Below are 24,337 nucleotides of genomic sequence, written 5' to 3'. Positions count from 1 at the left end.
AACTTTCTTATTCTCATTCCAAGGCAGCTGTATCTCAGAGAAAGCATGATCACTTACAGGAAATTCGATACCTGTCTAGCTGTTTCTTCAAAGTGCATTAACCTCAGACCACCCAGAACTCTCTAACAGGCAAGTACATATATCATGCTCAGCAAATAAATAGCCAACAAAACTATGAGAAAGCATGCATTAACACATAAAAATTGGGCAAGAGAGATCAAGCAAATGAGCAAATTCAAAAAGGAGCTAGACATTTAAATGAGTGATAGAAAATGCAAACAGGAATGAATAGCATTTGGGCTCTACTGATGATCAAAGGTCTTAAGTTATTTTAATTTATGCTGCCTGGTAGTTGGTGTAGAGGATTAAAGCTGTGTGTTAGTAACAAGCTGTTTAACATACAGGCCTGATCTGGCGACAGGAACTGATATGACCATCCATGCCCTTCCAGTGCTTAAAGTCTGGATATTCCCCTTTCTCCAGGACATACATGCATCCACCAAAGTTTGGACGTTCATAGATCACCCAAGCTCCATCTTCCACTTTGATGGAATTACATCGCAGAAAGAGTCCCCGAAAATCTGTGCAATCTACTGAACACTCATATTTCTTTCCCTGAAATTTGCTTTCCTCAAAGAAGGTTATCTGCAAAAGATAAAAGAAGGAGGGAAAGAGAGGATCAATAAGTCAAACACATGGCAAAACTTAATAAATAAATAGACAGATGATTAGTCTTTTGTTTCTGAGCAGTGGTATGAAGCCTATCCCGCAGGAGGCAAGATTTCTACACAATGATTAGTTTCAGCCTGTTAATCATCATATGAAGTCTTTATCCATTTATATTCACATAGTGTAGCCCTTTCTCAAACACACAAAATTGCTAGAGAGAGAAAAAAATCAAACGTGTTGAAAAAACATATTTAAAAATATGCCATATGGTAGAGTTTAGCCATCCAGACCAGTAACTGATTGTATCACAGAGGTGGGAATCAGAGTGCATTATTTTCTGGTCATAGTACAGTCTTGATATAGTAAATGTAGTGAAGGTGTTGAACCAGTGCAAACAAAGGAATACTTCATTAATAAAAGTGTTTCTTTAAAACATCAGATCAATAAACCACATAATCTGTAGAAAATGGGCTGTATAGGTTCCAGCTGCGAATTATGCATCTGATAATGTTAAGTCAGGAGATAGTGCATATATTTAGTGCTGTAGTTCATTTATTTATTTTGTTACTTCATTAGTATATTATATACGTGGTATCAGCTCATCTGAATGCCACTTAAATGTAGCCCAATAACGGCACAGTAAGTAATCTAGATAACTGAATGGACGGATTTTCATCAGTTTAAACCTTAAAGGTAAGCCATAACATCATTTTTTGAGCTTGGGCCTCAAGGTACACTGTAATGGGGTCACAAAGACTATCATTATGCAGTGTCTCACCCAAAGTAAAATCACTCAGGTCACCATTAACTGCCCCCCCCCCCCACAACACACACATACACACATCCAAATGATCATCAACTACTCTGAAGAACCCATGAAAGAGCAATATCTTTATCCATAATTATACTGGAGGAACCCCTTTACTGACCACCATCACCACCTCCAATAGGCACCATGAATATCCCAAATAACTGTTCCGAAGGTCTACTATAAGCTGGGTAGTCCGAGTGGCTGCTCTCATGGACTTTTTCCCTGCTTTTTTTTTTTATGCAGGATGTTATATAGAGGACATAGTGGACATCTTGCAGTTACATTACATACTGATGGAGCCCAGTGTATGCAGATGTGAGTGGATATGACATGCTTAATGCAACATTCCCTGCCAATATAGCAGTCACCCCCCTGGATACAACATGTCAAGGGGCATGATTGTCATTACTGCTAGTAATGTATTTGTAGAAGCATTTTAGCACTCCGTGTGTGGTTTTGGTCACTGAATGCCAATAATGCATTTTCAGCCATGGCTGAAAGACTACCTGTAGCAATCCACCTGTCACCCTTCTAACAAGTAGCTTGGCAGTTTGCTACAGTTTAAAGCAGAAGGTTATTTTTTTCTGGGGCAGCACCAGATTGGGGAATGTTCATCTCCTACACACATATACCGAGTTCATGACTCTTCCTTTGGTCAAGAGCAATTGAATATTTCATTTGCACTCATCTGAGATCTCTCCTAAATAAGTATGTCTCACTCATCTGTAAACATGGATTTAGGGAATATCATAAATCTACCATAGCATTCATCATTACTGCTAACATAGCTTATCACAACTGACACATTGGAACGCTATCATGAGCTTTATGGCTTCATTTTATTATGCTATTCAGATATTTCCCACATAACTTCTAACTGAAAACTCACTTCTGTCAGTATTCAATTGCTGGATCTAAAACATGAAAAATCAAAGTCAGTGTAACCCCCCCCCCAAACACACCCCCAAACACATACCCCCTATCAGCAGCCAGGCTATGGTACTACACAGATTTGTCAGTGACCTCCTGATTCTTTTTGTTATGCATTTTCTGTCTGACCTTTGCCCTTCCTAAACTATATGGGGCTGATATAGTACTGCTTTCTAGCACTGATCACAAACCATCACAAACCATTAATCTGTAAGTACAAGATAATTGAAAAGTTGAAACTGATAAAAATGCCTCTGTCTCTCTATTGCAAACAGTTGTCACCAAGTATATATAAAAGTAAGGCTCTACTATGTAGTACAACCCACCATGGCACATTGTAAGGTACCAGCCATTCAATGTGCAACATACTATGTAGTACAACCAATGGCACACTGTAAGGTACCAGCCATTCAATGTGTAACATACTATGCAGTACAACCCGCGGCCATTCAATGTGTAACATACTATGTAGTACAACCAATGGCACATTGTAAGGTATCAGCCATTCAATGTATCACATACTACGTAGTACAACCAATAGCACACTGTAAGGTACCAGCCATTCAGTGTGTAACATACTATGTAGTACGACCAATGGCACACTGTAAGGAACCAGCCATTCAATGTGTAACATACTATGTAGTACGACCAATGGCACATTGTAAGGTACCAACCATTCAATGTGTAACATACTACATAGTACAACCAATGGCACACTGTAAGGTACCAGCCATTCAATGTGTAACATACTATGTAGTACAACCAATGGCACACTGTTTTCTGTCTTTGACCTGGCATTCTTGTGTGGGGTCATTTACTGCACTGTTATAACTTGATATTACTTGTGAACCTCTGCTATCTCTGAAAAAACAAAAACAAAAAAAAAATCTTGCTTTTTTCCCACTTTTCTGAGATTTAAAAAAGTTCATGCTACAGGCTTGCTGTTCTTGAACTGTTTTGTAAGTTTCTGTAAGGCCATTTTTGCTTGGGCTAAAGGAAAGTCTCTCTGTTGATCAGTGGCAGTGATAAACATTGAGCTGTTTCCCTGCCCCCCATGGGAGTGGTTAATGACTTGAAACTGTAGTTTTATTGGCCAAAAGGGGTCATTTCTAAAACATCTTCATCGTCCTCTCTTAAAACCTAGTTGCCTCGTGGTTTTGGCATCTTTTCAGGCTTGATGGCTGTTGGTGAAGCACCCACCAAGAGGAGAAAACGCTGAGAGAAGAAAGGAGCCACTTTTGAGATTTTAAGTATTATTCCTCTGTTTATTTGATAAGTTTTTCTGCATAGCTGCCTAGTTAGAGCATTTTCTGGCTTGTTAAACTTGATTTCTGCATTAGTAGCTGTACTTAGAGTACAACCAAAAGCTGTATACTGAATTTCCTGTTTGCACTTAATTTTAAAATCGTTTTTTCTCAAAACTTGCATATTTTCTGTCTTTGACCTAGCACTCTTGTGTGGGGTCATTTACTGCACTGTTATAACTTGATATTACTTGTTAACCTCTGCTATCTCTGAAAAAACAAAAATGAAAAAAAAATCTTGCTTTTTCCCACTTTTCTGAGATTTAAAAAGTTCAAGTTACAGGCTTGCTGTTCTTGAACTGTTTTGTAAGTTTCTGTGAGGCCATTTTGCTTGGGCTAAAGGAAAGTCTCTCTGTTGATCAGTGGCAGTAATAAACATTGAGCTGCTTCCCTGCCCCCGTGGGAGTGGTTACTGACTTGAAACTGTAGTTTTATTGGCTGTTTTGGGTCAATTCCTGGCTCTTTCCAGCCCTGCTATCAAGCACGCTTTAGAGTGCTTTAGCCGATTTAGCGGAGTTGCCACTAGAGCAGCATCGGGCAGCGCCGGTTTAACAAGGTTAAACTTTTTCTGGCTCCATAAAGTCTGTTCTTCATTTTTTCCCTTAGAACTGCTCTACTAGTAATCTAAACAGTATATCCCTTAACTAAAATGTGCAGCACTTGTTCCTAAAATCTTTTACTTGTCTTAAAAGCATCTTCTTTTCAGGTTTAGCACTTCTGTATTATACAAAGTCCCTCACTAGCTAACCCCCCCAGGAGTACCCACTTCCTTACTAAGTCCTCTCTTATTCAGTTACACCCCTAACTTCTAAATTTCTCTAGCATGTCGAAGGGCCAGATGCTGGCGTCCTCTCCTGTCCAGTTGGTGAATTTGGGAATATTGAGGCAATGTTACAATTGCCTCATGTACACTGACAACCCTCTCCTCCTCCCACATAACACAAATACTTGCGAGAGATGCAGCTATTTAGCCAAACTGGAGGCTGAGCTCTCTCAACTCAGGACTGGCAAGACCAGACAGGAGGAGAAGGCAACTACACACACCACAAAACCAGTTTCACAAAAAAGCTATCACAACAATGAATCAAACACATAAACACACAAAGTCATACTCGGAGGCTCTGAGCAAAAATTTACCTAAACAGCAGAGGCCTCCAAAGCAGACATCCAAGCAACTGCCACCTCATGACACACCACAGGCAACACATAAACCACAAAATCAATGTGCAAAGCAGTCACAGCCCTTAAGGCCAAATACAACGCCAAACATACTTGTCATTGGTGACTCCATAGTCAGACACACTGACGTCCCACTCATCAGGCTGAACAAGGAGAGAGTCACAGTAAGCTGCCTATCGGGCGCTAGAATCCGCCACATAACACAAGCACTTGGGTCACTCCACAGCAAGTACAAATATGACACAGTCATTGTCCATGCTGGTGTGAACGACCTGAGATGTGCCTCCCTGGACTACATGAAAAGAGACATAGAGGAGCTCTCTGATTATGTAGCCCAGGCAGGTATGACCCTGACCCTGAGCAGTATCCTTCCTTCACCAAGAATGATGCCACAACATAGAGACAAGATGATCAGCTTTAACAATTGGCTTAATTTCTGGTGTCATTCAAAGGGGATCCACTGTCTGTCTGCCTGGGATGACATGCTTGACAAGCCACGCTGCTTCGCAAGGGACGGCTTGCACCTGTCACCCTGGGATTCCGGATATTGGCTAAGGCTCTTGCCACCCCCATAGTGCAATTTTTAGGCAAGGCTCAAATTCTAAACCTACCACCCTAGAAAACAAAAATGGGAAGAAACTAAGGGTAATGCTGCTCAATGCCAGAAGTCTAAATCTCAAAATGCACGCCGAGGCCCTTCTCAGTATGGAGAACATCGATGTCTGTGCTGTGACTGAAACCTGGTTCAAGGCTCCTGAGAGCACCCGGCACGATCAGGTTTTACCTCATATCATGCGTTCCGCCCCAAAACCCGGACCACACCACAAAAGGAGGGTGTATCCATATTCATCAAGGATACCCACACCTCCAGGTTGGTGGCAACGCACAAAGCATCGGAAACCATCCAGGTGCAATTAACCATAGGCAAAACTGCTCTACAATTTGTAGCATGCTACAGGCCACCCTCTCAAACTCAGGAACCCCACACAGCCTTCCTGAAGACACTGGAGGGTATAAATGTATCTCCAAACACCATTATATTGGGTGACTTCAACTACCCGAATATAGACTGGGAACATTACTCAAGCCCCAACTTTCTAGCTCAAAGGTTCCAGGAGTTCATAAATTCAAATGCCATGGAACAACTAGTCACCGTTCCCACAAGAGGAGAAAATATACTAGATCTCATGGTCACAAACATGGGGACAAAATGCTCCACACCGGAAGTATATCCCTCATTGGTGAGATCAGATCACAAACTTATCTCACTGGAAATCCACATCCCGCCCCCACCCCAAACAAAAAAGACCACAGTGAAGAACTTCTCTAAAGCAAACTTCACACTACTCAAGACTGGTGTGGTATCCTTCAAGGCCCCTGAGCCAGTGGAAACCACATCCCAAGCTGCGGAAGCCCTTACAAATGCCTTCTACGAACACCTCCAGGACTGCATGGATCAGGCAATCCCTAATAAAACCAAGACTCCTTCCACCAAGGGCAAACGTCCAGTCTGGTGGACCCCAGCCATAAACAAACTTTACAACAAGAGGAGAAAGCTGTTACATGATAGAGCAAAATCCATAAAAGAGAAGACACCCTTGATCATTATTAGTAAAAAAATACGAGCACTCATAAAATCATCCAAGGCCAAATTTGAGAGAAAAATTGCAATAGATTCAAAAGACAATCATAAGGCCTTCTTCAGCTATGTTAGAAACCTGGGTGGAAACTCCCAGATATGCGCAGAATTAGTCCAAAATGATACAAAAATCACTGAACCCACAGACATTGCCAACATACTGGCAGACAGGTTCAGTGCAAACTTCACCCCCCAAAAGGAGAGATAACTATCCCAGCAGAGTGTAGCCTCCCAGACATCTCTAATGCGCAGGTGAAAGCTGCTCTCTCTAAAGCTAAAAACACAGCATCAATGGGACTGGATGGTGTCCCCGGCTGTGTGCTACACAAACTCAACAAGGAACTAAACCCGCATATAAGGCAGCTGTTTAATCTTAGCCTTACCACAGGATACGTGCCCAAGGAGTGGCGTATGGCAACTGTGGTCCCACTCCACAAAGGCGGTACCTCTACGGACCCTAGAAATTACCGCCCCATAAGCTTAACAAGCCTGGTCTGCAAAGCTATGGAGAGGATCATAATGGAACTCATAAACAAAGACATAGGGGACTTGCAGACATTGGACCCGACCCAGTTTGGCTTTGTCAAGGGCAGATCATGCATTTTGAACTTGGTCGACTTCTTCGAAACAGTCACCAAGGCCATTGATGAGGGAAAGGCAGTCCATACAGCCTACCTTGACCTTGCAAAAGCTTTCGACACAATACCCCACTCGGGTATTATAGAGAAACTTACCAGCTTAAATGTAAACCCATATGTCACAAGATGGGTTGCAAACTGGCTAAAGGACAGAACCCACAGGGTTAGAGTTGCTGGCGCCATGTCAGACTCCAAGCCGGTCACAAGTGGGTCTCACAGGGCTCAGTCCTTGGCCCCTGTTGTTCGGCATCTACTTCTCAGAAGTACAGGCAAACATAGGAGGACTATGGCTGACAAAGTTTGCAGATGACTGCAAACTGGGCCATAGTGGAAAGTACATCGGACACAGATATCCTTCAGAGGGTCTCACGGAAACTGATAACTGGTGCCAAAGCCATGGCCTGAAGTTAAATGCCAAAAAAATGTATAGTCATACCCTTCGGGAAAAACAAGGTAACCCCAAGCTACCATATAGGTGGCAATCCATTAAGCACAGAAGAGGTTATCAGGGACCTGGGGACCCAGGTTGACAGTGGCCTTTCTTTTGACACTCACATTGCTAAAGTGGTTAGAAAGACCTTCTACATTGCCCACCTGATCATGAAGGGATTCACATCCAGATCAAGTGAGGTCATTGTTCCCCTGTACTCTTCACTTATCAGACCATTGATTGAGTACAATGCCCCATTCGGGATGTATCTCACCCGACACCTGCAGCAATTGGAGAGACCCCAAAAGTTCCTCACCAAAAGGATAAAGGGACTCCAAAATCTGTCATATGCTGCCAGACTGAAGAAACTCCAGCTCTATTCAGTCGCATACCGCCTGCTCAGAGGTGACCTGTGCCTGACATACAAGGCCATGTCCAACCCGAATTAATGGACATGCTCCACCTCAAAAATCCAAATCTACCAGATCCACTAGAGCAAGTGACTTAAACCTTAGCACGGATATAAATAGGACATGCTGGAGGGATAGATTTGTCACCCAGAGACTCCCTATGCTGTGGAATAAAATCCCAGTCCATGTGAGGCAGAGCACCTCGCTGGCTCTGTTCAAGAGAAATCTTGACCGGTAGATGGGAGATGGTAGGTTTACCCCGGGAATCATCTCTGTGTCACTGCTGGACAGAGGCACAACAAACTAATGGGCACAGTATTTTTTAACATAAGGGGTGGCGTAAGCCACAAAACTTTAGGCTAGGCTTATAAATGCCTTAGGGCAGATAGCCTAGTATAAACCTATGAACCTATGAACCTATGAACCATTCAATGTGTAACATACTATGTAGTACAACCAATGGCACACTGTAAGGAACCAGCCATTCAATGTGTAACATACTATGTAGTACAACCAATGGCACACTGTAAGGTACCAGCCATTCAATGTGTAACATACAAAGTAGTACAACCAATGGCACACTGTAAGGTATCAGCCATTCAATGTGTAACATACTATGCAGTACAACCCGCAGCCATTCAATGTGTAACATACTATGTAGTACAACCAATGGCACATTGTAAGGTATCAGCCATTCAATGTATCACATACTACGTAGTACAACCAATGGCACACTGTAAGGTACCAGCCATTCAATGTGTAACATACTATGTAGTACAACCAATGGCACACTGTAAGGTACCAACCATTCAATGTGTAACATACTATGTAGTACAACCAATGGCACACTGTAAGGAACCAGCCATTCAATGTGTAACATACTATGTAGTACAACCAATGGCACATTGTAAGGTACCAACCATTCAATGTGTAACATACTACGTAGTACAACCAATGGCACACTGTAAGGTACCAGCCATTCAATGTGTAACATACTATGTGGTACAACCCATGGCACATTGTAAGGTATCAACCATTCAGTGTGTAACATACTATGTAGTACAACCAATGGCACATTGTAAGGTACCAGCCATTCATTGTGTAACTTATTATGTAGTACAACCCATGCCACATTGTAAGGTACCAACCATTCAGTGTGTAACATACTATGTAGTACAACCAATGGCACACTGTAAGGTACCAGCCATTCAGTGTGTAACATATTATGTAGTACAACCCGTGGCACATTGTAAGGTATCAGCCATTCAATACGTATCATCTCATAATACTATTGAGATAGTAACAATGAAAATAATTCTTTAACATTTCGCTGTTTTATTTCTTGAAATCAGGGGTGCCCTAATAATGGGTAAATACATACATTCAGTGTATGATTATGTGATACCATATTTACATAGGCCTCAACAACTGACACTATTGATGTGGAAACCTCACAAAACAGAAATAATTGGCATAACCTTTATCACATCTTGAAAACCACCACTGTGTCTATCACTTTAAAAAAGCTTCATTGGTTTCCATTAATAAACATTTCTAAGACGTTAACTGTACTATTAAGTTTTAACAGATATTCTTAAATTTGTTTCTCATTTGCTCACACTGTGTCTGTAACCACTTGTTCATGTCTCTTAGACCCTCCTTGTGAATTTCCAGAACACTCTGTGTTCAGCTCATTGCTTAAGTGCTACAGCCAAACTATTTTCCATACATGGTCTAGTTATTTGAAATGTTCTATCAAGACAGTAAGTGTCTTCAGTCTTTCTGTACTGAGTTGTTTGAACATCTGTTAGCTCCATCCCCCCTTCTCCTGTTTTGCTTCTTTACTTCATCTAGAGCAAAAAAATACCAGAAAATAGACTACATCAAGTGCAGCCAGGGGACAGCCTTAAGGATAACTGAATTTGTCAGCTGCCTAGGTGCCATATTTTTCATGGGTGTCTTTTAATGTTTTACATTTTTAAGTATTATTTTATCTAGAATCTGAAGTTATGGCAGACAGCTGTACAAAGACACAGCAGAAACTTCTGACCTACAGTAACAGAAACCCCCTCTCCAAAACTTAACTATGTTTGCTACCAATTAATTGCAACTTGATTGCATCACAGGGAGCCTGCATGTAATCAATGTACAATATGTTAATGGCACATCCCCCTGTCTGGTTCCTCTCCACTTATTTTTCTGTAACTTTATTTAGCAAAAATGCATTGCATTCCTCCAGTCAAATTAGATATTTGTCACTTTTGATGTGACACCCTGACCCTATATGCAAAAATGGGAAAAAAGGGTTGTGGTTGGATAGATGTATGTATATGTGTGTATGTATGTATATATATATATATATATATATATATATATATATATATATATATATATATATATATATATATATGTGTGTGTGTGTGTGTATGTGTGTGTGTCCATATCAACCACAACCACTTTTCCTATTTTTGCCCATGGGGTCGGGGTGTCACTTCAGTAATGTGACAATCATTTATAGCCAAGCTTCACACTGCTAGGTGGCTAGCCCTGCAGCCATTGTTCTTCCATACCATGCACTCACATACACACGCTCACACCTATGGCCAGTTTAGAGCGTCCAGTCCACGTACTACATGTCTTTGGTATACAGGAGGAAGCCAGAGCACCTGCAGAAAATCATGCAAACACTGAAAAGACATGCAGAATCCATACATAAGGCACTCCAGTTGAGAATCGAACCAGAGAACCTCTTACTGTGAGGCGATATATACCTACATATGTACATACAGATAGATTGCTATTTTTTAACATATTTTATTATTATTATTATTATTATTATTGTTGTTTTTTTTTAAGTTAGAGTACCGTGGAATACCCTATGAACCCTCTGAGTTCCCATAGGGTTGCCACCTTTTCAAATGACCAAAGTGTGACATATTTTATGGAAAAGTGAGATTTTGTAAGAGAAACCATACCCACAACCAACATGAAGGATTATATTTATTTTGCCAAAATAAAAATGCATGCTTGTAGAATATGTGTTGTTTCTTTTACAAAATAATTGTTCTGTGGAAGTATTGGAGGAAACTTATTAAATATATTTTTTCTTTATATCTCTGGACTTTTGATATTTTTCATGTTTTTTTATAGGATGCAAATGCTCAAATAGAGGCTGTCCTGTGTAAGGAGGGATAGGTGGTAACCCTAATTCCCAGTATGAGAAGAGGTTGATCCGTGAACTAGCAGACACCTATGAATAGCAGTTATTGAAAAAAAAAACACATTACATGAAATGTCATACTACAGCACTGCCAATGCGGGACACTGGGCTGTAAAAAAAACAGAGTTCAGAAGTGCTTACTTCCAATATAACAAATGCTGGATGCTGTATTTATTTATTTGTATATGTATTTGTTTGTTTGTGTATTTAAGTTTGATAACTAAGGTAGAGATCCCAGTGGACCAATTTCAGTCTCAGTCCAGAAATTAAAACAAGATAAGAAAAAAGTGTGTACAATAAATGAACATTAATAAAATGTATGCAATACTATGCAAATTATACAAGTGATCCTATCTAAGGCAATAGCATACAGCTGATGACACACACACACACACACACACACACACACACACACACACACACACACACACACACACACACACACACACACACACACACACACACACACAAAGATGGAAGTGATCAACAGACAACGACTATGTGCAATGTTTACAATTGAGTGAATCATATGGTGGAATTACTGTGGGGAGTGCAGTCTGGAAGGTGGTGTATAGTTCTGAAAATCATAAATAAATCTTTTGTGAGGAAACAAGGAATTAACAAATCCTTCTCCTTGCTTTTTATCAATAGCAAAGCACTACCATAATGGGTGACATTTCTGCAACAGCTGATTAGCTACCATCTCCACAGCTGTGCACCTTTGTCATGACCTTGTTTCCATTTTCCTTCTGTCATCATTCATAAGGAAGCACAGTAAAAAAAATTCACAAACTACTTATTCTAAACAAATTAACAGCTCATCGGGACAGATATATTCTCCCTGTATTTTCTTCTTCATCTGTCATGATGAAAATAATAAGACATAATGAGGCGGCTTAGGTCTGTCAACTCTGAAATATCTCCTGCATCATCTGTTTATTTAGTCATGTCTTGCAAGTAGTTTCCTGTTAAATCCTTACAACTACAGTCTCTGAGGTGAAAAGCATCTGCTCTGAAAGGTCTTGATAAGCATTTCTCAGTGGGAGCATGGATGGTAAGCAAATATCCATTTGAGCAAAAGATGCATCCAAGAAGTTAGTGATATTTTTTTAACTTGAGATTTCTTGAGAACTTAACCAGCTTTCAGAAATGGCATCTCGAAAAAGTCTGGTTAATCACAACCCTCATGTGGTTATCCCTTCCTTAAAACAGGAGATAGGCAAACATCTGTAATTTGACAAGCCTTCTCAGTGCAGTTGAATGTTCATTATGACAATTGTTGCTACAGTACTCCATTGATGGTTGGGATAAAAACGAAGGCAGACCTTAGTCCTCTGGATAGTTTTTTTTTTTGTAGAGAGAGATCCCAGTGGGGTCACAATCAATATATGAGGTACATTGTTACTGGCACAGCATACAGCAGGCTTGCCTTTCTTCTAGGAGCATCAGAAGGGTGTGGGTTCTGTCACAACATCAAGAATGTACTGAAGCGTAGTCCTTCGGATGAACTGTTAAACTGAGGGTCTACCTGCCTGCAGCAATGGTATCTCCAGGAAATGTAAAAGATCACATGGCACATTTTCAAAAAGAGTAGGAAAAATACCCCAATGATTTTGTAAAATTACTCATACTTTGTAAAATTACTTCTACTTTGTAAAAGTATTCTTGTTCAGTATGAATCTTGCTAAAAGTCGCTCATGAGTCTATGCCAGGCAATAAATTTACCTAACTCACCCTTTTTTCAGTAAATACTTGGTCATTTCTGAAGGCCAGGATTTGGAAAAAAAAAGTTTAAATTTTTTTTCTGTCAGTTTACACTAATTTGGTAATACTTGATCTTTGTTTAAATTACATTGCAATGTGGATTTTTTTCTTGTGATATCCTCGTAGAAATGTAGCAATGCATCTTGTTGGAGGTATTGAATACCCTCAGAAGATTATCACCATACATTTTTACCGCAGTCCTTTTAACTATGACAGCCATCTCTGTTATCGTATAGAGATAAAGCCCTGACTACACTACAAGTAACATCAATTTGACAAACAGCTCAGGTGCCAGATGGAGGATAAGCGTAATGTAGACCAGTGGATAATAAATAGGAAATTCACCCAGGTCTAGCACCTGTGATTGTAATGGATGCAGGCTGTCTATAAATCATACTTTAGCTTACATATATTCCTTAAAATAACCTGTAAGGCTCAAAACACTTGCAGGACACATTTAGGATACATGGCTAGGCTTATAAAGCCCTCAGTGGTCATTAGCCTAGTATATACCTATAAACCTAAGCCTGGTTGCCTGTCTTTTGGTGGAGAGGAGAGGTGCTCATTTGTGGGCACACTGTTCATGGTAGAATCCATACTGGAGACCATGGACTACATAGAGAAGCAGAGGTGTGGTTTGTGTCACAAAGGCCCACAGTATGACAATCCCTTGGATGCTAACAAGCTTGCAGGAGTCAGGGCTACAATGAAAAACTCCGATTGTCTGTAGAATGATGACATTGCTACTAGTACCCTGTAGGATTCTCACTCACAGGAGAACAACAGGTCAACTGACAGGCTAGAAAGGCAATGTCACAGGAGGATTGGCACAAAAAAAGTCTTATAATTGTGAGAAGTGCTCTGCGGTTTATCTGCTTCTTTCTACTGAATTATCTAATTTTGTAGGCAGATATCCAGGGACTGCATATTTTTGTGTCTGTGAGTTTATAAATGCACACACATAATATATAAATGGGGTGCGCGCGTGTGTGTGTGTGTGTGTGTGTGTGTGTGTGTGTGGGTGTGTGTGTGTGTGTGTGTGTGTGTGTGTGTGTGTGTGTGTGTGTGTGTGTGTGTGTGTGTGTGTGTGTGTGTGTGTGTGTGTGTGTGTGCCTGCTTGTGGGAGAGGAATGGGGAACAGACATCAAACAAGTCATGATTTTTTCTTGTGAGCTGCAGGTGTCCAATACCTGGATACTCAAATATCAATGGTGGTTTGTGCAGAGATGTTTTAAGCTGGTTAGAAACTCCAGACCTTCCATTTCTTGTGCCGTAAAGGAAAGTGTGAGAGAAAGAAGTAATTTCCTTATTCTATCTAGTTTATATGAAGATAACAAAACCTTAGCTTTCTCCAATCAACTAGTAGGCAAAACTGGTCTTGTTATACATTCTGGGGTGACTGCCCCCAGAATGCTGTTTCTTTGGATGGCACCTTAAAATATTGTGAATGTTTCAGAAAGGCTATGAAGCCTTTATTATCCCCCAGGATTACATTTGTTAAAAGTGTTGCTGTTTCCAGATCCTAAGCATTATCAACCTTTAACTAAGTTCCTCCTCAAATGAAAAGCATGACTGGAGGCCATGTTGCTTCCATTGTACAAAAAGCTTTCTATATGGCCCACCTCATAAGTAAGGGTATCACACCCAGGGACAAGGAGGTCATAAAGGAGGTCATAGCATCCCTGTATTCTTCCCTTATAAGGCCCATTAGTGCGTACAATGCCCCATTCGGCATGTACCTCGCAAAGCACATGCAGCAGCTGGAGAGACCACAGAGGGTCCTCACCAGGAAAATCCAGGCCCTCAAAGATCTACCATACACAGATAGGCTAAAAGCCCTATCCCTCTACTCTGTTTCATACAGACTCCTCAGAGGTGAACTCTGTCTGGCATACAATGCTATCTTGGACCCTGCCTTGATGGGACTACTGCATATCCGCAAGTCAAGCTCTACTCAAGTAACCCACACACATGGCCTCAACCTGGTCTGCGACATCAATAAGACTTGTTGGCGGGACAAATTTGTGTCCCAGAGACTCCCCCATCTGTGGAATAGACTCCCTATCCACGTCAAGTAGAGTACCTCTTTACCCCTTTTTAAGTGCAACCTGGATAACTGGATGGGAAATAGAAAATACATCCCTGGGATTCCACCCGTGTTTGTGCTGGACAGGGGCGTCGGGTGCTGATTTGTCTATACATGGGCTAAACTCTTGGCTAGGCTTATAATGGCCTCAGGGCCAATAGCCTAGTAACTTCCTATGATCCTATGGACATCTTTTCTGACGGATTTTGCTCTTGCAACTATATTTAGTAACTGTATTTGTAAGTCAGTAACATTACATGTTTGTTTAAACTGGCTTGGTGACAACTTCTGCAAGCAAAAGCAACAAATCTCAATTATCTAGCAGGTATCAACAGTTTGAATATGTTTTTTTTTCATATTGTAATACAGTTCTGACTGATGCAGCCCAGCTATGTAACAGCATCACTAAGAAGCATAGAACAGGAGCTCCTGGAAACAGAAGTACATTTTAGGTGCAAAAAGGCCAGCTTAAGCATTGAAGGGACAATGCTGACTCCTTTGCTTTTGGTTCCATTTTGCCTAAGGCTAGCCTTGGGTACTGCCCATTTACAGATTAATAACAATGGTAGATGTAATTATATAATACATTCTGAACATACCCCGCAACTGTACAGATTTTTGCAGAATGTTCAGATTTTTGACTCAGATTTTTGTTCTATTTCTCATACAGTTATGGTTTTCTGGCAAATCACTGGCAAAACATTGAGGGTTGAAGTCAGAAAAATTAGATTACATACCCTTCAGAAAATACATACTAATGCAAAACCTGTTATTCTATCAAATGTTTAACTTTGTAAGTGCAATATTTAAAAAGTGGCCCTATTTTGGGGCCTTTGTCCCCCCATTATTTATAGCTCTATTTTGACGTCTTACTGCCTAAATTGGGTAGACTTTATGGGCTAACAAAATACAAAACAGCTGGCATATCATAAGAGTAGTAGAAAACTCATACAACTACTAACATTGGTATCATTACCACTTCTACTACTATTTGATTTGCATACCATTACATCACTAACCCTGACAACAACGTGGCATATTTACATTCTTACACATGCTGCTTGAATACAGTTTGGTTTGAATTATTTTTTATAAATTAATTTTATTCTTCACCAATGTTGTGCCTGAAATGGTTCACAAGGTCCATTCCACTCATCTAGTTACAACAGACTGGGATTTGGGGATGTATATTTATTTATTTTATTTAATATTTGTTGACCAGGAATGTCCGACTAGGTTCCACAGATCCTGTTTTCAGTGGAGGCCCGGGGAGAAATGCTCCAGAAGCATGTCTTTAGAATATATAGAAAGTAACCTGTTTTTTGATCTACATGTGTCTAAGGGAGTAAGGAAATCATTCTGTGTTGCTCAACTTATAAGTAAGAGTATAGCATCTAGGTTCAAGAAAGTCATTTTAACACAGTGCACAAGCCTCAACAGACCTAACACTGAGTACATCACACCCTTCAGTATGTACTTGACCAGGCATGTGCAACAACTTGAATGTTCACAGAGGTTCCTCACAAAAAAATACAAGGCATAACAACATGTCCTAAACAGATTGCCTGAACACCCTATCCATAATGGCCACACAGGTAAAAAACGCACCCTCCAAGGCTAAGAATACAGCATCCATGGGACCAGACGACATCCCAGGCTGTGTACTACATGAACTACAAATTTAAATGGCACCTCACCTAAGTATTATGTTTAGTCATAGCCTCACCTCAGGCTTCGTGCCCACTGAGTGGCACACAGCTTCAGTTATTCCACTCCACAAGGGGGGATACACCTTGGATCCCGAGAACTACCACCCCATCAGTCTGATGAGCCTGATCTGCAAGGCCATGGAACGTATTATTATGGAACTTATAAACAAAGACATTGGCAACCTTCAAACACTGGACCCCACATAGTTTGGGTTCATGAAGGGCCGATCTTGTCTCCTGAACCTGATTGACTTCTTTGAATCAGTCTCCAGAGCTGTGGACAAGGGTAAGGTGGTCCACACAGCCTATCTGGACCTCACCAAGGCCTTCAACACCATCCCCCACTTGGAATCACAGGTAAACTTACTAAGCTGGGCATAAATCCCTACGGCACTCAATGGGTTGCCAACTGGCTTACTGACAGAACTCACACTGTAAAAGTAGCCAACTCCAAATCCAGCTCCAAACAAGTGACAAGTGGAGTACCTCAGGGTTCAGTCTTGAGACCGCTCTTGTTTGGCATCTAATTCTCTGAAGTACAGGCCAACACTAAGGGACTCTGGCTAACAACGTTTGCAGATGACTGCAAACTGGGAGCCATTATTGAATCCCCAAATGATGTGGATATTTTACAAAAGGGCCTTACAGAAACAGATGCTTGGTGCCAAAGCCATGGGCTCAAGCTCAATGCCAAGAACTGTATAGTTATCCCCTTTGGGAAAAAACATGTACCCGTGAATTACCACAGAGATGGCAGTATACTAAATACTGAAAGTGTGATACGAGACTTAGGGACACAGGTGAGCAGTGGTCTCACCTTAGATAACCACATCGCCACAACAGTCAGGAAATCCTTCTATGTGGCATACCTCATCACTAAGGGCTTTTTATCCAGAAAAAAGGAGGTCATTGTCCAACTGTACTCATCCCTCATTAGACCCATTATAGAACACAACGCCCCATTTGGTATGTACCTCTCAAGACATCTGCAACAACTGGAAAGGCTGCAGAAATACCTCACTAAAAGAATCACAGGCCTAAAGCAGATGCCCTATGCTGACCACCTAAAAAAACTCCACCTATACTCTGTCGCATATCGTCTACTCAGAGGTGATCTCTGCTTAACATACAAGGCCATGTCAACCCCAGAGCTGTTAGACATGCTACACTTAAAGAAATCCCAATCCCTCAGAGACACACACACGCTCCAGGGATCTAAACCTTGTCATCACAATGAACAAAACATACTGGAGGGATAGGTTCCTGACCCAGAGACTCCCCCAGACTCTGGAATAGACTGCCCATACATGTCAAGCAGAGCACCTCTTTGGCCCTCTTCAAAAGGAACCTTAATGATTGGATGGGAGATAGGAAATTCACCCCGGAGATAAGGTCAATCGCCCTACTAGACAGGGGTTCAGGGAAGTAAATACTGTGGGAAGAAATAGCCAGGGAATTGTTATGGCTAGGCTTGTATAGGCCCTAGGGCCGATAGCATAGTACCAACCTATGAACCTATGAACCTATACTCTGTCTCCTGCAGAAACATGTCCTGTACAGATTGCCTGAACACCCTATCCCTATACTCTTGTCTCCTACAGACTGCAGATGGGTGATCTATGTCTGGCATACAAGTCATGCCAGGACCTTGCTGTGATAGACTTCTTACATATCTGCAAAATAAATACCATCAGAACTAACTGATCTAGGGACATAAACCTTGCTTTCCACATAAATAGGGCATGTTGGAGAGATAGGTACGTGTCTCAGAAAATACCTTTTCACTGGAACAGGCCTTTTATCCATGTGAAGCAGAGATCTTCCCTGACCCTATTCAAGTGTAAACTGAAACAGTGGATGGGAAATCAGAAGTTTACCCCCTGGTTTGTCACCTATGTCTGTAATGGATATTGGCAACCTATAAATGTTTGACCACCTATGCCCTAACTTGCACATACCCTTAAAATAACCTGTAGGGCACCAAATGTGTTCAATACATTTGTGATGCATGGCTAAGCTTAAAAACATCCTTGTGGTCGGTAGCTTAGTATATACCTAAATGCATAAAAATGCTCACTTTTACCCACACATGCCCTCCTCTAATGCAGCAACCCAGAATATGCTTATGAGTACTCATATGTGAGCTGCCCTAATGTAATTGAAATACTCATAGTATTTTATTTAACATGTGTTTACCAGGAAAGTCTGACTTGGAACAAGCCAATTTTCTGTGGATGTCTGGGGAGAAATGCTCCAGATACATGTCTTTGTAACATGGGAGGAAACCAGAGTACCTGGAGGAAACCCACATGAATGCAGGGAGGACATGCAGACTCTGCACAGAAGGCACCCTAGCTGAGAATCGAACCAGAGAGCCTCTTGCTGTGAGGTGACCACAACCACTGCACCACTGCGCCACACACATAGTACACTATGCGCATGCACATAACCGAACACAGATACTTGCAGTTACTTTCATACAGCTGCTGGTCAGAAGCACTGCTGCCTAAGCAGAACTGCCCAAGCACAATTCATTGAATATTGGTCAAAAGACTCCAGTTCTCCAAACTGGACAAAAATCCCTAGGTTGCTGCAGTTCAGATTTCTTTCTCTGAGTTTTTATGAGCTTAGAGTTAACTTTGTATTACTTAGCAGGGTTGTCAGGGTACAAAGTCCCCCACATAGAGGAGTGGAAGATGGTGAGAGTTAACACCTTGCTTAAAATTGAATAGTATTTTTGTGTTTCCTATTGTCCTTTTTCCAGTCAAGAAAACAGTATGTTTGAAAAAAAAAATATTCAAACATTCATGCACTGGATATATTTTGAATGTATGTATATATTTGAATATATATATATATATAAATTATCGAATAAATAAAAAATATCACCCCTAGAGTGATTGCCAGAAACCCACAAATTGAACTTACTGAACTCCAAATGACACTAAACAAAATCAACTATCAGTTTTGTCACCTGTCACAGGACCCCTTCCATGACCTTGGAGGACCATATCAGGTTCTTAAACATGATGGATCAACTCCCATAAATAAGAAATCCATCATTGTAGGAGACTTTAGCTATTCATCAATTGACTGGAGTACCTACACCACCAATATCGGATATGCTTAGAAGGTTTTAGATCTAATAAATTAAAAATCAATAGATAAGATTGTTACTAGCCAAATTAGAGGACAAATTTGTCTTCACCTGGTACTTAAAAAAGTAGTGTTATCATGCACACCTTCCCTAGTAACTCCCTCTTTGATTAAGCAAGTCCATAAGCTAGCAACCATTTCTCTCAAACTATCTAAACCTCCCGAAACCAAAATATAAGAAGTCAAAGACTTCAAACATGCAAATCTCATCAATTTCTACAACAAAGTCTCAAAATTAACTTACAACAATGTCACCCTAGACATTGTTTCAGCATACAGATTCACCAAGGACTTTTATACCCACATAAATTAATGCATAGAACTGGCAGTCACATCCAGATCCCAATATAATAGGAAATTTAAAAGCAAACTATCCTGGTCGTCCAGTACCATAAAAAACCTACAATTAAATAAAAGATGCATTAGGATATGCAACAAATCTAAAGTTCCTAATGTCTAGGAAAATATTAGGAATTTGACTAAGAATTTTAAGAAGACTATTAGATCTACTAATGTATTAACTCAGGATGACATATAAAGTCAAAGTCAGTTGCAAGTCCTTCGTTAGTTACATGATAAAACTAAGAAACAACACTCAACAATGTATAGAACTCATACTAAATGGCAAACCCTACTCAGACCTGGTGAACATTACCAATATCGAAGTAAATACATTTTGTGCAAATTTCACTCCTGGGATAATTATCCCAAAGCCCTACAATGCCCTCAGCACTCAAACCCCCCATCATAACTAAAGAACATGTACTGAATGTGCTATCCAAGACTAGGAACACTTCCTCCATGGAACCAGATGATATATATATATACCCTGGCAGAGCCTCTGCATAAGCTGCTCAACCCAAGCCTGACTACATGTTCAATCCCATAAGTATGGCATACAGCACTGGTATTGCTACTCTGTAAAAGTGGCATGACTACCAACCCCAGAAGCTATAACCCCATCAGTCTGATGAGTCTCATTTGAAAGGCCATGGCTTGATTAACATCAATATTAAATATCTCATCAAGGCAGATCTGCAGCTATTTGGTTTTGTAAAAGGTAGATCCTGCTTAATTTATTTGAGAAGCTCATACAAGCTAATGTTTGAAGTAAAACTGTACACAGAGATCTGACCATAATAGATCTCTGCGTGGTAAGATCTACAGCAAACTGGCTGAAAGACAGAACACACATGGGGCAGGTGAGAGGGGTAACATCAGAGTACATGAAGGTTCAAAGATGTATAGCAAACTGGCTAAAAGACAGAACACACATGGGGCAGATGAGAGGGGTAGCATCAGAGTACATGAAGATTCATAGGTCATTACTAGCTAATGACCACTAGCGTCCTTACAAGCCTAGCAACCCATCCCAAACCCATTTGGATTTTGAGTACCATAAGTGTCTATATGGGGGGCATAGTTTCATAGTTTCATAGTATAGTACTAGGCTATCTGCCCTAGGGCATTTATAAGCCTAGCCAAAGTGTATGTGGCTTTCGCCACCCCATGTAATGATACAAAAGTGTACAATTTAAATTAAATTTAGTTTACTGTGCCTCTATCTAGCAATGACACAGAGATGACCCCCAGGGTAAATCTACGATCACCCATCCATTCGTCCAGATTTCTCTTGAAGAGAGTCAGTGAGGGGCTCTGCCTAACATGGACAGGTATCCTGTTCCAGAGTGCGGGAAGCCTCTGGGTTATGAATCTGTCCCTCCAGCATGTCCTATTCATATTTGTGCTGAGGTTTGGATCTTTAGCTCTCGTGGCTCTGATGGATTTGGATTTTTTGAGGTGGAGCATGTCCATTAATTCTGAATTGGACATGGCCTTATACGTAAGGCACAGATCACCTCTGAGCAGGCGGTATGCTACTGAATAGAGCTGGAGCTTTTTCAGTCTGGCAGCATATGACATATGCTGGAGACCCTCGATCCTCTTGGTAAGGTACTTTTGGGGTCTCTCCAGCTGCTGCATGTGCCGGGTGAGGTACATACCAAATGGGGCATTGTACTCAATCATAGGCCTGATAAGGGAGGAATGTAAGGGTACAATGACATCCTTTGATCTGGATGTGAATCCCTTCATGATAAGGTGGGCAAGGTAGAAGGTCTTTCTAACCACTTTGGCAACATGGGTGTCAAATGAGAGGTCACTGTCAACTTGGGTCCCCAGGTCTCTGATTACTTTGTCCGTACTTAGTGGATTACCACCTATGTGGTAATTTGTGGGTACTTTGTTTTTTCCAAAGGGGATAACTATACATTTTTTGGCATTTAGTTTAAGGCCATGACTCTGGCACCAGTCATCTGTTTCTGTGAGGCCCTTCTGGAGGATGCATGTGTCAGCTGGTGTGTCGACTATGGCGCCTAGTTTGCAGTCATCTGCGAACTTTGTCAGCCACAACCCCCCTATGTTTGCCTGCACATCTGAGAAATAAATGCCGAACAAGAGGGGTCCCAAGACAGAGCCCTGTGGGACTCCACTTGTGACTGGCTTAGAGTCTGACATAGCTCCAGCTATTCTGACTTTGTGGGTTCTGTCCTTTAGCCAGTTTGCAACCCATCTTATGACAAACGGGTTTACATTTAAGCTGTTGAGCTTGTCTATGATGCCTGAGTGGGGTATTGTGTCGAAGGCTTTTGCCAGACCCAGGTAGGCTGTATGAACTGCTTTGCCTTCATCGATGGCTCTAGTGACTGTTTCAAAAAAGTCCACCAGGTTTAAAAGACAGGATCTGCCTTTTACAAAGCCGAACTGGGCAGGGTCAATTGTCTGTAGGTCCCCGATGTCTTTGTTTATGAGTTCCATAATGGTCCTTTCCATAGCTTTGCAGACCAGGCTGGTCAAGCTTATGGGGCGGTATTTTCCAGGGTCTGTAGAGGTGCCACCCTTGTGGAGTGGGAGCACTGTAGCTGTACGCCAGTGTTCAGGGATGTATCCTGTAGCAAGGCTAAGATTAAACAGCGTTCTTATGTGCGGGTTTAGCTCCTCTAGGAGTTCACAATGCACGCAACCCAGGACACCGTCAGGTCCCATGGATGCTGTATTTTTAGCTTTGCTGAGGGCAGCTCTCACCTGGACATCTGAGATTTCAGGGAGGTTGCATTCAGCTGAGATATTTATTTCATCTTTTGGGGGAGAGGGAGGGGAGAAATTTGCACTGAACCTGTCTGCCAGTATGTTGGCAATATCTGTGGGTTCAGTGTATTTTTTGCCGTTATGAACTAACTCTGTGCATATCTGAGGGTTTCCGCCCAGGTTTCTAACATAACTGAAGAAGGCCTTGTGATTATCTTTAGTGTCCTTAGCGATTTTTCTCTCAAAGTTGGCCTTTGATGATTTTATTAGCGAACATAGTTTTTTGCTAGTGCTGATCAGGGATGCCTTCCCTTTATGGGATTTTGCTCTGTCTTGCAGTAGCTTCCTTCTCTTGTTATAAAGTTTGTTTATGGCTGGGGTCCACCAGATAGGATGCCTGCCTTTGGTGGAAAGGGTCTTGGTTTTATTTGGGATTGCATGATCCATGCATTCTTGGAGATGCCCGTAGAAAGCATTTGTGAAGGATTCAGCAGTGTGGGATGTGGTTTCCACTGGCCCAGGGGCTTGAAGGATACCATTTCAGTCCTAAGGAGTGTAAAGTCGGCTTTTGAGAAGTTTCTCACTGTGGTCTTTTGTGCTGGGGGTGGAGGTGGGATATGAATATCTAGGGTTATTAGTTTATGGTCTGATCTCACTAGTGAGGGGTATACTTCGGTGTTGAGCATTTTGTCCCCATGTTTGTGATGATCAGGTCAAGCATATTATTTCCCCTTGTGGGGAGGTGACTAGTTGTTCCATCGCATTTGAGTTGATGAATTCCAGGAACCTTTGGGCTAGGGTGTTGGGGCTTGAGTAATGCACCCAGTCTATGTTTGGGTAGTTGAAGTCTCCCAATATGATGGTATTTGGTGAGACATTCATATCCTCCAGTGTCTTCAGGAAGGCTGAATGGAGTTCCTAAGATTGCGAGGGTGGTCTGTAGCATGCTACAAGTTGTATAGCAGTTTTGCCTATGGTTAGTTGCACATGGATGGTCTCCGATGTTTCGTGCGTTGCCACTAACCTGGAGGTGTGGGTGTCTTTAATGAATATGGACACTCCCCCTCCTTTTGTGGTTCGGCCCAGGTTTTGGGGTCGAAATGCATGATACGAGGTATAACCTGGTAGGGCTGGGGTGCTCTCAGGATCCTTGAACCAGGTTTCAGTTACTGCACAGACATCGATGCTCTCCATACTGAGGAGTGCTTTGAGAGCCTGCCTCTTGAGATTTAGACTTCTGGCGTTGAGCAGCATTATCCTTAGTTTTTTTCCTTTATTGTTTTCTAAGGTGGTGGGTTTGTCTTT

At 41.4% G+C, this 24,337-nt stretch overlaps 1 protein-coding gene across 2 annotated transcripts in view; it reads right to left on the bottom strand.

Annotated features, from left to right (window-relative positions):
- Positions 1 to 24,337, bottom strand: part of LOC122813785 (gamma-crystallin S-like) — a 455,826-nt gene that overhangs the window by 82,930 nt on the left and 348,559 nt on the right. For both annotated transcript variants that reach the window (XM_044086287.1, XM_044086288.1), the window contains exon 2: positions 403 to 645. In XM_044086287.1, the coding sequence (XP_043942222.1) occupies positions 403 to 645 (243 nt within the window). The remainder of the gene's footprint in view (positions 1 to 402; positions 646 to 24,337) is intronic.

This window comes from Protopterus annectens, chromosome 10.part0 (genome assembly GCF_019279795.1).
Source record: "Protopterus annectens isolate FY-2018-M chromosome 10.part0, PAN1.0, whole genome shotgun sequence".
In the NCBI taxonomy this organism is placed as follows: Eukaryota; Metazoa; Chordata; order Ceratodontiformes; family Protopteridae; genus Protopterus; species Protopterus annectens.
This window is presented reverse-complemented; position numbering and strand designations above follow the sequence as displayed.